This window comes from Rattus norvegicus, chromosome 13 (genome assembly GCF_021556685.1).
Source record: "Rattus norvegicus strain SHRSP/BbbUtx chromosome 13, alternate assembly SHRSP_T2T, whole genome shotgun sequence".
NCBI lineage: Eukaryota > Metazoa > Chordata > Mammalia > Rodentia > Muridae > Rattus > Rattus norvegicus.
This window is the reverse complement of record NC_141546.1, coordinates 94,395,026-94,409,275: the sequence shown is the minus strand read 5'-3', so window position 1 is coordinate 94,409,275 and position 14,250 is coordinate 94,395,026. Positions and strand designations below refer to the sequence as shown.

At 40.4% G+C, this 14,250-nt stretch overlaps 1 protein-coding gene across 28 annotated transcripts in view; it reads right to left on the bottom strand.

The window, feature by feature from the left end:
- The window catches only part of Cdc42bpa (CDC42 binding protein kinase alpha), a 220,323-nt gene that overhangs the window by 88,183 nt on the left and 117,890 nt on the right, over positions 1 to 14,250 (bottom strand). For all 28 annotated transcript variants that reach the window (XR_015635049.1, XR_015635050.1, XR_015635051.1 and 25 more), the window contains 3 exons: positions 13,538 to 13,617; positions 10,774 to 10,940; positions 8,544 to 8,666 (listed from right to left, as the gene is read on the bottom strand). Coding sequence is in view for 22 of the 28 variants with exons in the window: in XM_087579838.1 (XP_087435964.1) it covers positions 8,544 to 8,666; positions 10,774 to 10,940; positions 13,538 to 13,617 (370 nt within the window). In the remaining 6 variants the exon portion in view is untranslated. The remainder of the gene's footprint in view (positions 1 to 8,543; positions 8,667 to 10,773; positions 10,941 to 13,537; positions 13,618 to 14,250) is intronic.

Below are 14,250 nucleotides of genomic sequence, written 5' to 3'. Positions count from 1 at the left end.
TAGATATTCACACACTGTCGGTGCAGGTGCCGACACTAGAGCTCCCAGGGACTAAATCACCAACCAAAGAGCATACATGACCCATGGCTCCAGCCGAATATGTAGCCCCTTGTTGTGGCATCAATGGAAAGAGAGGCCCTTGGTCCTGTGAATGCTTAATGCCCCATTGTAGGGGAATGCCAGGGTGGGGAGGTGGGAGGGAGTGAATAGGTGAGGAATGTGGTGGGGGGATAGGATAGGGGGTTTCCAGAGGGGAAATCAGGAAGGGGGATAATATTTATAATGTACATAAATTAAAATCCAATAAAAAAATGAAAGAAAAAAAGAAACCACCACACTAAGGCCTTCATCTCACTAAAACTGTTCCACACAACTACCTAACTGCTGACCAAATAAATAATCCAAATTATTAAATTACAGTTTAAGTCGGTGAGACACTGTAAAGAAAACATATTAATCATTAATTGAAGTAAGAGAATAATTTAAAACTTAATATCCATTAGGCTTTCCTGAGATAGAAAATTTTAAGTATAAACTGAAACTTGGTTCTTAAACTACAGTGAGGGGTAAAACTGGGTTTACAGTTGGAAAGGAGTGACAGGCATCTGTACAGAGTGGGTGGATGGTCTGAGCATTATTAACTCTCACAAGATGAAAAAAAAAAAGGAAAACTTATAAGCAGACATAGGGGTAGGGGTAAAGGAAGGACACTAAAGAGGCAAGGCTGGGTGTGGCACTGAACTGTCATCCCTGAACTTGGGGATCTGAGGCAGGAGGAGATTTAGTTCGAATTGAGTCTGGGCTGCATGGTAAGTTTCGGCCCTACCTGATACTCTGTGTGAAATACATTCATAGCTACACGAATAGACTCGCCCCTGACACACACCAAAAACCTAAGGAAAAGATGTAATAGAAAAGCAATGAGATTCTCTGTAAGTACTTGGAGATAAAACATGTATCTATAAATGTATTAAAGAATACAGTTGAATGGAGAACATAGAACTAATGTAACCGTTTAAGGAACAAAACATCACTACTGCATTAAAAGAAACTAGAAATAAGTGTTCATGGCTAAAGAGTGACCCCTGTGGTAGAAGGGAGGGAAACGGCCAAATGAAACTGATAACTTTACAACCACATCACAAAGCTCCAAAAAGGACAAGAACACTCAATACAAAGAGGATTGGTCTCTCCAAAGTGCAGAACTCAACAAAGGGAAAAGAAGTCATGTTCAAGCACATAATAAAAATTTACTTTGTGTACTGATAAATCTATTGATACATAACAAGTACAAGGCAAACCATGATTGATAAAATAAATGGATAAGGAGATACGTGCATATATGAAAAATGTAGAAGATCTAAATAAGTAAAAAATTATACTATGTTCATGGATTGGTAGAGTCAATATTATTAGGTTATCGATTATCAAGGCAGGTGTGATAGTGCAGAATTCAGAAGCCCGAGATAATAATGGTTAATCTTTCTTATAAAAATAAAGATATCAATTATCCTCATGTTGATTAGCGTAATTACACTTATAATTGGATACTCTGAGTGTACTGCCTAATAATCTCACTCCTGGGTATTAACTGACGAGAAATGAATACGTATATTCATTTCTAAATATATTGCCTAAATATAACTTTGTAGAGCAGTAGTTCTCAACTGTCCTACTGCTCTGACCCTTATGGGAACCAATAGTTTCTCAGGTTGTAGTGACCCCCAACCATAAAAATATTTTTGTTGTTACTTCATAACTGTAATTTTGCTACTGTTATGATCATGATGAACACATCTGTGTTTTCTGATGGAACTAGGCAAATCCTGTTGAAAGACCCCAGCTTAACAGCAGTAACGCCATTTTGCAAGGCTGTACTTAAGATGACTGGTTCAGGGAAAGGTTAGAACACTGAGTACACAGCGGCTGCCAAGCAGGATGTGTTTGGTTGAAGGCCTGGCAACAGGATGACTTCAGTTGAGCACCTGACAATGAAAAAAAAGCCCCGGAGAGGTCCCACACCCTGGTGGGGGGCCGAGTCAGCCGTTATGTTTCAGGAAGGTAGCTAGGAAACTTGCCCCCGGGCTAAACCCTTGCCATATTAGAATCCACCAATTATATCCCTGTAACCATGCATCTGCTTCTGTATGCTTGCTTCTGCTCCCCAAAATCCTATAAAAAGCCCATCCTTGGTTCCGTGGGGCGCGCCAGTCCCCCGAGTGACTGAAGCGCCCGCAGGTGCCTGTGCCTGTGTATCCCGACAATAAACCAAATTCTCTTGCTGATTGCATCCTGTGGTGTCTCGGTCTGGTCTTTGGAGTTGGAGGGTCTCCATCCCGAGGGAAAGTTCTCCCTGAGAGCTTTTCACTGTGAAAGGGTCATCTGATGCCTGTGGTGGTTTGAATATGCTTGGCGCAGGGAATGGCACTATTAGGAGGTGTGGCCTTGCTGGAGTAGGTGAGGCCTTGTTGGAAGAAGTGTGTCACTGTTGAGGTTAACAATGAGACCCTCCTCCTAACCACATGAGAGCCAGTCGTTTCCTAGCTGCCTTATGAACAAATAGAAGAACTCTTAGCTCCTTCAGCACCATGGCTGCCTAGATGCTGCTATGCTCCCACTTGATGATAATAAACTGAACCACTGAACCAATTAAATGTTGTCCTTTTTAAGAGTTGCTATGGTCATGGTGTCTCTTCACAGCAATGAAACCCTAACTAAACAGAGGCTGGTACCGGGGACTGGGGTATGCTGTGATAGGCCTAACAATATTTTGGTTTGGAAGAATGCGGATTTGGGTACTTTGGATTTGGAAAGCCTTGGAATGCTTTAAGTGGGCTTAATGGGCCATCCTAGTAGGAATACGGAAGACATTGGTGCTGAGAGGGTAATTTGAACTGTGTAGGCCTGCTGGCCCAAGAGGTTTCATTTAATTGGAGAAGAATGATAGTTTGTGGCCTACAGACTGCTTTTGTGATATTTTGGTGAAGAAGATGATAGCTTTTTGCCATTGTTCAAAGAGTTTGCCTGAGGCTAAGGTAAAGAGATTTAGATTAGATTATCAAAGCAATTGCTTTGACAAAGGGAGTCTCAAAACAGTCTGATAAATTCTGTTGTGTGTGGTTATTAAAGTTACTCTTATGAAGAGCATTTTAATGAAAAGGAACAAGCTGAGAAAGGGAAAATATAAAATGTATGATTCAAGTAATAAAGGGGCATCGGGAAGTGAAACGGAGCTGAATGCTATGTTCATGGAGAAAAACAGATTAGGGGAGTGGTGACTTTACATAAGATTCTACCCAGCTAAATTTAAGCTCAGGCATGGCAGCACACACCTTTAGTCCCAGGAGACAAAGTCAAGCAGATCTCTGAATTCAAGGCCATCCTGGGACAGAGCAGGTTCTAGGTGCTTTTTTAAGAAAAGCTTAAGCACAGGCATGGTGGTACAGGCCTTTCGTCCCAGCACTCAGGAGACATGGTGGTACAGGCCTTTCATCCCAGCACTCAGGAGACATGGTGGTACAGGCCTTTCATCCCAGCATTTAGGAGACATGGTGGTACAGGCCTTTCATCCCAGCACTCAGGAGACATGGTGGTACAGGCCTTTCATCCCAGCACTCAGGAGACATGGTGGTACAGGCCTTTCATCCAAGCATTCAGGACACAGAGCCATGCAGATTTCCTTCAAGGTCAGTCTACAGAGCAAGTTCTAGGACTGCCAAGTGAGGCAGTGAGGAAGTTAGAAAACAGAAATCTGGTAACAGACTAACATGGGCCATGTTCCAGCCCTGGCAAACAGCAGAACTTGGCAGCTTTGGCCATGTGGCGGTGGCTTTACAGTCAAGAGGGGAAGGGATGACTGGAACAATTGGTACTGGTTGGCTGGAGCTAAGAAATTAGTTGTGATTAAGAAGAGACCAGCATCGGGGCTGGGGATTTAGCTCAGTGGTAGAGCGCTTACCTAGGAAGCGCAAGGCCCTGGGTTCGGTCCCCAGCTCCGAAAAAAAGAACCCCCCCCCCCCAAAAAAAAAAGAAGAAGAGACCAGCATCACTGAGGTGAAATCTGGGAAGTGTTTTCTGAGAGCACAAAGAGGCTGTGTTCAGAGATAGCCAAGGCTGTACCTCGTGCTGCAGCTGGACTTGGTAATGTGTAAGTCACTCAGGTGGTACTGGTTTTGAAGGCATTAAAGGGTCATGGAGAGCAGCTGAGGCTGGATTCTGGGAGAGGCCATGGAAGGACATTGGTGAAGGTGCAGCCTCAGTTACAGTTGATGGCCCGGAATTGAAGGGGTCATGCAAAGGAGTTGAAATTTGGCACCATAAAGGGAGCCTATGAGAGGCTATTGGTGAAGCCTAGTTGCAGCAAATAGAAACAAGAACCTAACCAGAAACTGCATGTTTGTACTCATAACTGCATTATTGCCCATAGCAAAGGATGACAGCAAATCACATGTCCAATGACAGATGAAGACAAGAGCAAAATCTGTTATGTGACTATAATGGAACATTACTCAGCTTTTAGAAAGAAGCCATTTCTGACATACCCTTCAACACGGATGACCCTTGAGAACATTGTACTAAGTTAAAGAAGCCAAACACAGAACACTGAAGACTGTGTACTTCTACAGTATGAAGCTTCTGGAAACATCGTGTTATGGAAGGAGAAGGCTGAGGCTTCAAGAAACAGAAAAGGGGTTATTGTTTCATCCTGGTTCTGTTCTGAGATGATGTTAAGACGGTGATGACAGTGGACAGAGACAGTGACTAATGCTACTCAGTGAACCACTAAACATTGTTCAAACGGTAAATTCAATAGATGTATTTTATCATACCTTTAAAAAACATGACAAGAAAGAGGGAGGGAGGGAGGGAGGGAAGGCAGACAGGTATTGGAGAAGCGGAATGAGAGTACAGAAGTGAGAAAATGAGCACCATATATCCAACATAACAAACTCTGCAGGGTAAGAACACGACCAAAGCAAGAGACTGACCCTTTCTCTAACTGCATTTTTACTGATTTTACTAATTTCATTCTACCATTGGGAAATGGTTTTTAAAATTCAAGTCAAGAGTAGCCTGACAAGTGTTAAGTTCATGAAGGCAGTGGGAGAAAAGGACATGGAGGAACCTGGCAAGAGCTGGCAGTAACAACTATCCCAAGACAGGGCAGCCCTCTCTGCACTACACAGAGAGTGGAGGTTTGCTAGGCTTGCCTGTGCCAACACAATAAAGACAGAATCTTAGGAAATGGACAGAGGTGGTTTCGAAGATCATTAATTCATCAACAAATATTGATTTGGGTTTTTAAATGAGCCAAGTGTAATCCTATAGGTACTTGGAACATACAAGCGAATAAAATTAAAAACATGAATGGATTTAAAGCTCCTGTTTTTAAAGAGCTTGTGCTCTTGTGGTGAAGTAAGGAAAGACAGTGTCAGCCACAAACATGTTAATAATGAAACATGCTATGGATGAGCGGGGGTTACAAAATATGTTTCAAGCAAATGAGCAACCATTCACAGACAGGCAGGAGGGTGAAGATGACGGACAGGTAGACAAGGAAAAGCAGAGAAGTGAAATGCAAGGTGGACTCGGGTGGATGAAGGGTAACATTGATGGGATCTGAGACTCAGTTGATATGGGCGAGATCGACATAATGGGACCAGTTTACTAGAAATGAAGCTGAAGAGACCAACACATGCACGGCAAGGAAGGACTTCCAATCAGCATTGAGAAAGTCTTACTTTATCCTGGAGACAAGAGCAGTTCTCCAAAAGTGCGGCAGCATGCGTATCAAAGCTATTATGTATGTGATAGCCCCAACATAAAAAAGCTGACTCTGGGACTTCTACTTTTGAAGAAAGATAATTGATATATTTCCCACTAAGAACAAATAAAAATCCTAGACCTTATATTTAAAAGTGAGTACATGGTCGATGAATAAATAAGGCAGAGACGATGGGATGTGGTAAGATGAGCTGGGGCCCAGGGACCTGTGCAATGAAGGCAGTGAGTGAGCTCCCAGGCTGTCTTTTCATGTATCCTGGAACTGACAGCCCAGAGAAGCTAACAAGTATAAGGAAACACAACCCCCAGCCCCAAACCATGCTCTTCCTAGCCAAAGGAACAAGAAAGGGCTGTTTGCTACTCTACTAGCGAGTGGAGAGAAGACAGCACTCTTAGGCAGCATAAGAGAGAGGGGCCTATGGACGAAATGCAAGGCTACTTTCAAATGTTTCAGTGAGAACAGAAGCTGGATTTAAAATGAAGAATAACGTTTAAAACCACAAGCGTCTGGAGCACTAAGGAAAATTAGTTAGAAGATGTGCAGCCTGGTATGAGATAAAAGACAAACGGGCTTGAAGAAGCAAGCCAACAATGGCAGGGCAGCTACCTAATCTCCAGGAGACCTTTTTCCTTTGAGAAAAACATGCAAAACACTATTAATTATTATATATTCTTGCTTTTAATATATTATATCTAACACAACTTATAATAGACTAAATAATAAGAAAGAGTGGTATTTAAAGTGTCCGGCCCATTTCAGGAGAGACCCCAGACCACCCATCCCATAGACAAAAAACTAACCAAGAACATTCCAGCTACTATTCAGTGGCTTCGTGAACAAAGAAAGTTTGCTATAATGAACAGTTAGCAAGACACCTGCAAGGTCTTAATAACTTAATAGCTAGCAATGAGTCAACGTGGATAACCAAGCCAGAAGAAGAGACGGATAGAGGCAGGTTTCAGCTATGTATGGGGGCGGGCATGAACAGAAGATGATCATCTCCCTGGTTGGTTCAGGGAAGACATAAACAGAGAATGCAGGCCTTCCATTGGTTTAACCTTTGATGGTCCCAGGCAATTAACCAATCCCAAAAGAGGTTATATCAGTCTCTGTCCAGTTTTTGACACTGCCTTATAAAAAACCCTGAGCAAAGGAAATTCAACAGCTTTTTCCATCCTTTGATACTTTTCTCAACTCTTGGAAACTGATCTCACTTCCCCTCATTTTCTCACTTTTCTGGATAATGCTTACTAAAGATTGTCTCCACAGTGTCTACGCTCAAGAAGGGCATAATCTCCCTTTAAGTTCCACTGGTGTAAAACGACAAACTTTGGGGCCACTGCCCCAGGTTGGTCTTTGATGACCCTAAGTGTCTGATATCATGGGTCTTTGTATCATGTTAAGTGAGCCAGGAAAAGGCCTGCCATTCTCCAAAATCCTGTATCACTAACAAAAAAACAAAACAAAACAAAACAAAAAAACAAAAAACAAAAACTCTTAGAAAACTATTTGACTTAAACATCACAAAAATCCACATGACATGGTGGTGCACATGTTTAATCCCAGCACTCAACAGGCAAGTAGAGCTTGGAAACCTCTGTAGTGCCTTGCTGACCCCTGTCAACCATGGGAGCTGAACCTGAATTTTCAACCTGAGGCTATAATGAGAAGCCAAATCCTCTCATTAAAGAGAAGAGTGATATTTTAAAAGCAGACAGACAAATGACAACAACCCACCAGAAACTGGAAAGGATAAAGAGAGTCCCAGAGTGTCAGTGAAGAACCAGTTAGAAATTGACTGCTGCTCCACAAAGCAGTGACGAAATATGGGTGGGCCTATGGACACCACAATGACCAGCATTCACGTCATCCTCAGGGTGCAGTAATGCCACTCAGATCTTGGCAGCAATCAATAGTTGTCTGGTTACATTTAAAGTCTGCTCAACAGGAGGAGATCATGCCTGTCTTAACTATGAGTGACACAAATAGACAAAAAACCAACAAAACAATAGAAAAACCTCAAAAACATTCTCCACCAACAGGATCTAATCAATATTTACAAATCAAATAATCTAGAGAAGCAGGAATACACATTCATCGAAGTGACCAGGGAATATAGGTTAATATAGGCATAAAACAAACCTCACCTCTAATAGAATGAAAATCATAAGGGGGTATTACAAAACTGATTAGAGAAATATAGGCATTAATTCTTCAAATACTCAAAAAACACTTCTTAATTCATGTCAAAGTAAAAATATAAATCATTTGAGCAAAAATGAAAATACAACATACTGAAATTTTACAGGGCACAATAAAATCAGTGCTGAAAGAGAAATTTATAGCCCTCAAGTCCTGATTTGATACTTGTTGTTTGCATGTGTCTGTATGTCTTCTTTTGCTGAAGCAGCCCTCCTCTTTAACCCTCCTGTCTAGCTCCCACTCAAATACAGTTTTCTAGGTAAATCCTATCACTACAGCAGGTCCATCAGCCATCTCTGTTCTCTTGGCAGGCGTGCCTTCTATGCCTTCTCTATGTGTCGCCTTCAGCTACTTTCCCCAAAGCCCCTCTTCTGTAAGGCAATGGTGACTTACATGCTCATTTTCAAGGTCAATTCTGAAATGAACTCATTTTTATTTGCTGTTTCTCAGTGTCACATAACTCATAACCCGTAACATCAACAAGACTCAGCAGACAGTGATGTGAAGTGCAACCACTTGAAAATCTACTAAATTAACGATGGCCCTGGACAGTTACCTGCTACTTGTTTTCTTAGTTTTTCAATCTCTTCTTTCAGACTTTTAATTTCTAAATCTTTGCTTGCCGTTAGTGGACCATCAACAGTTGAATACTGCAGGGCTTGAACAGTCTGTGTTGACTCTGAAAAAAAAACCAAAAAAACAAAAAACAAGAATTAAAGAATGAAAATCAGAGACTTGATTTAACTGGTAAGTGGTATCTGTCTAAAAAACTATCCATTTTGTTTAGACTTTCCAATTTTGTGGAGTACAGGCTTTTGAAGTAAGGTCTAATGATTCTTTAAATTTCCTCACTGTCTGTTGTTATGCCTCCCTTTTACTTCTGATTTTGTTTATTTGGACACTGTCTCTGACTTTTAGTTAATTTGGCTAAGGGTTTGTCTATCTTGTGGATTTCCTCAAAGAACTAGCTCTTGAATTTGTTGATTCTTTGTGTTATTTTCTTTGTTTCTAATTGACTGATTTCAGTCCTGATTTTGATTATTTCCTGCCGTCTACTCATCTTGGGTATATTTTCTTCTTCTTTTTTTTTCTTCTTCTAGAGCTTTCAGATATATTTTTAAATTGCTGATATGTGAATTCTAATTTCTTTATAGAGGCACACTTAGTACTATGAACTTTCCTCTTAGCGCTGCCTTCATTGTGTCCCCAAAGTTTTCAATTGTAATGAAATGGGACAGGAATGGTTCTTGTTCCTTTTTTAAAAATAAAAATATACTAAATACTTTTGAAATATAAAACTAAGAACTTAAAAATATCTTCTTTGTACAACCACTATGGCACTGTGAAAGCAAAGACTAAGTATAATGAACCACAGAGGCATTCTGAGAGGAAGGGCTATCTCAGTGGTCTAACCTAGAGCTTTGTCCAGGTTGAAGCCTGACCTAAATTAAGGAACATTTTTAACATGTGTTTGTTTCTTTGGAGGATGTTATACACATGGGCACACATGCCATGACACATATGTAGAGGACAGAGGACAGTCTACAACAGTAAGTTCTCCCTCCTACTGTATGAACTCTGAGGATTACACTTGAGTCCTCAGGCCTGGCAACAGGTGCCCTTTCCCACTAGGCCATCTTGCTAGCCCCTAAAACTGAGGACAACTATGCTGGAAAAAAAACAAAAAACAAATACAAAATCCAAAGCTTCTGGACAATGTGGGATAGGGATTAGTACACTATTGAGAGAAGACACTCTTGTCCTACTAGTATATCTACTGTAATTGCATCAAATTAGGAAAAGACTCCTCGCCAAGATACTTATGCGAGTAGGAAGTGGTAAGGAAACAGGCTGAAGAGTTGAACAAGTCTCCCACAGTTACAAGTAAAGGAGAGACAGACCCGACCAGGCTCTACCTAGTCCTCCCTTCATTCCCACATTAGAGGTGGACTAACTTTAACAAAAATTGCAGTCCAGCCTCATTCAGGCTCAATTGCTGATTGGATAATGAACAGAAAAACATTTTCTGGGACAAAAATAATATTAACTCAACTGTCTCTTTTTTTCACTCATATTGGTCATGTAGTATAAGTCATGAGGAAGAAAGAGAAAACAGAGGCAGCTGCAAGCTCCTCACATTTGAGGCAGACACAGAGATCAATGCACACTCTAAATGAGGAACACAATACACACAAGAGAGGAACAGAGAAACAAGGACACCCTTACACACAGACAGCTTCGGCCTCAGAGGGAAGGGAAGTAGAGACGGAAGGAGCCATAGAAGAATCACTGAGGAGAGTGAGAAAGGAGGGGAGAACAGCCCAGTGTGACTGATGGGGCCCTTCAAGGGGGTGAGAACTGAGGGAAAGACCAAAATCACTGTAAACAAGAAAGTGAAAAGGAATCATAGAGTGTCCTTTAAAATCATCCCAGAGTTGAAGGAAACAATGCGCAAGGCCTGATCACATATGATAATAAAAGTCACCAAAGTGTTATGTCGGGATGAGAAAGGCCCTTTCTTCTCTGACAGTTCTGTTCTCCTGTCCCCAAAGGTATTCCTTCCATACGTTTACATGAACATATCCATACCTGTAGAAATCATGTCACTGTGTTTACCACTTTGTGATTTTTACATAAGTGGCATTATACTCTGTTCTGCATCATTTCTACAACTTTACTTTTTACAATTTACAAGAAGACCCATTCTGAAAATAAAACGATCCTTTGTAATGCAGCTGAGTACACTGTAAGTTCAATTTAAATAAAGAGAACATTAGAATATTTACCTTGAAGTTTTCTAGTAAGTTCAAGCTTTTCCTGTTCTAGCCGTTTAATTCTTCTTTCATAAGCTTCAGTTGCTAAGTTATTATCTAGAGTCCTCTGGACATTGACGTCAAGATCCAGTGAGGTGGGACCTGCTGTGACTCTTAAACAGCTCCGATCAGAAAGAACACTGAATTAAAAAAAAAAAAGGAGGTTCGTATTGCAACAAGGTTTGAAGAATTTTAAACTTCTTTATACAAGACATAGATTTGAATATTTACAGTAAAACATCTTGAATCGCACAGAACAACTATAAAATTTTTCTGCAAAATTACAATAAATTATTTGTACAAATATTTTTAAATAAAAACTTGTATCACCAAATTATCTTTAAGTTTAAAGCTCCATATGTTATAAAATGAAGTTTACTAAAAAGTTATTAATTTAAAACAATCTGACAAGTTTACTGAAACAGTAGTCAAAACCATTAGCATGTGTTCATCAATAGAATTTGAAATTCCAAACTTTAAGATGAAGAGATCAAGGGGATACAAATTGGCAAAGAAGAATTAAAGGTATCACTATTTGCAGATGATATGACAGTATACATAAGTGACCCCAAAAATTCTACCAGAGAACTTCTCCAGCTGATAAACAACTTCAGCAAAGTGGCTGGATATAAAATTAACTCAAATAAATCAGTATCCTTCCTTATACAAATGATAAACAGTCTGAGAAAGAAATTAGGGAAACAATTCCCTTCACAATAGCCACAGATAATATAAAATATCCTGGGGTAACTCTAACCGAACAAGTGAAAGACCTTTATGATAAGAACTTCAAGTCTCTCAAGAAAGAAATTGAAGATCTCAGAAAATGGAGAGGTCTCCCATGCTCATGGATTGGCAGGATTAGCATAGTAAAAATGGCTATCCTATGAAAGGCAATCTACAGATCCGATCCAATGCATTCCCCATCGAAATCCCAACACACTTCTTCAAAGACATGGAAAGAGCAATTCTCAAATTCATCTGGAAAGGCAAAAAAAACCAGAATAGTGAAAACAATTCTTTTTTTTTTTTTTTTTTTTTTTTTCTGGAGCTGGGGACCGAACCCAGTGAAAACAATTCTTAACAATAAAAGAATGGCTGGGGGAAATCACTATCCCTTACCTCAGAGCCAACAGTGATAAAAGTTGCATGGTATTGGTACAGAGACAGACAGGTTGGTTGATTAATGGAATAGAATTGAAGACCCAGAAATAAAACCATACATGTACGCACACTTGATCTTTGATAAAGAAACCAAAAATATACAATGGAAAAAAGAAAGTATCTTCAATAAAGGATGCTGGTCTAACTGGTGTCTGTATGTAGAAAAATGAAAATAGATCCATATTTGTCACCATGCACAAAGCTCAAGTCCAAGTGGATCAAGGACTTCAACATAAAACCAGACACACCGAATCTAATAAAAGAGAAAGTGGGAAAGAAACTTGAATTCATTGGCACAGGCAGAAATTTCCTAAACAGAACTCTAATGAATCACGCTCAAAGATCAAGAATTGATAAATAGGACCTCATGAAACTGGAAAGCTTCTATAAGGCAAAGGACATAGTCAATAAGATGAATCTACAACCTACAGGTTGGGGAAAAAAATCTTCACTAACCCCACATCCAATAGAGGGCTAATATCCCAAATATATAAAGAACTCAAGAAGCTTATTGCCAAAAAAACTAAACAACCCAATCAAAAAATGGGGTTTAGAACTAAACGGAGAATTCACAGGAGAGGAATCTCAAATAGCTGAGAAGCACCTAAAGAAATGTTCAAAGTCCTTAGTGATCAGAGAAATACAAATCAAAACAACCCTGAGACTCCACCTCACACCAGTCAGAAGGGCTAAGAACAAAACCTCAGGTGACTACACATGTTGGCAAGGATGTGGAGAAAGAGGAACACTCCTCCATTGCTGGTGGGATTGCACACTGATACAACCACTCTGGAAATCAATTTGGAGGTTCCTCAGAAAATTGGAAATAGACCTACCTAAAGACCCAGAAAGACCACTCTTGGGAATATACCTAAAAGATGCCCCACCATGCCACAGGGGCACATGTTCCAATATGTTCATAGTAGCCTTATTTTTTTTTTGATAGCCAGAAGCTGGAAACACTCAGATGTCCCAGGACAGAAGAATGGATACAGAAAATGTGGTTCATTTACACAATGGAGTACTACTCAGCTATAAGAACGAGGCCTTCCTGAGTTTTGTAGGCAAATGGATGGAACTAGAAAATGTCATCTGAGTGAGATAACTCAGACCTAAAAGGAATGCATGGTATCTACTCACTAGAAAGAAAGGAAGGAAGGAAGGAGGGAAGGAAGGGAGGGAGGGAGGGAGGGAGGGAGGGAGGAAGGGAGGACGAATGAACAGAACATAACACCCAAGGTACAGAACCCACAGAACTCAAAAAGGTCAACAAGCTGAAGGACCCAAGTGAGGACACCTCAGTTCCACTTGGGAGGGAGAAGAAAGCAACCACAAGAGGGGAGGGAGGGAGGGTCAGGGGAGGGAAAGGGGATGGGGTGGGGGGAAGAGGAGAACATGATGTAGCATTAGGTGAGGGAAAAGGACTGAAGCTGTGAGGGTCAGCAGAGAGAATGGAAACAGGAAGCCTCAGGAGGAAGGAGACTGGGAGGACCCTTTAGAAGGTACCAGAGACCATTTTCAAGCTTCAATTAACTTTTAAATTACCCAAATTATATTGGCTTTTGAAACTTACCAGCTACTAGTATATGTAAACCCAACAAATGGTAGATGATGGCCAGAAAATGCAGTATGTGTTGGTGGGGGCATTGTTTCCTATGAGAAAATAAAAAGAATACCGATCTAGTAAGAAACCTATAGTTATGACCTATAAGGATGAACTATTAATTTTAACTGCCATGAGGATAAAACAACTATTGAATTTAGACACAGTGATAAGTTTGGTAAATATGTACAGTGATACAAAATGCAGACTCTGAGCACTGGCACTACAAAACTCTAAAAAACAATCTAAGAGCTAAAAGCCTAATTAAGAATAAAATTATAGACATTATCTGTGTATTTTATATCTAAAAATTTGTCTAGATTTTTTTTTTTTTTTGGGAGGACTCACTACATAGCCCAGATCTTCTTATGTCTGCCTCTCCGGTGCTAAAATTATAAGCATGCTTCATGATACACAGTTTAGAAGCTAACTTTGGAAACCGGTATTGTAGAACTTCTGTGGCCCCTGAAGATGTGTCTAGAGGATGAGCACTGTCCTGTGCTCCTCAAGCAGAGACTAAGCGTGGGGTGCTCCTCTTTTCTCACCCTGAAAGCAAATATCCTTAGCACACTCTATAAACACTGTGTGCTTTCATGAGAGGATCTCTGTGTAAAACAGCTCCCAGAAGTGCTGCCGATAACTGCATTTGTTTTAAAATTTCAAGACAGGATCTTGCTATATAC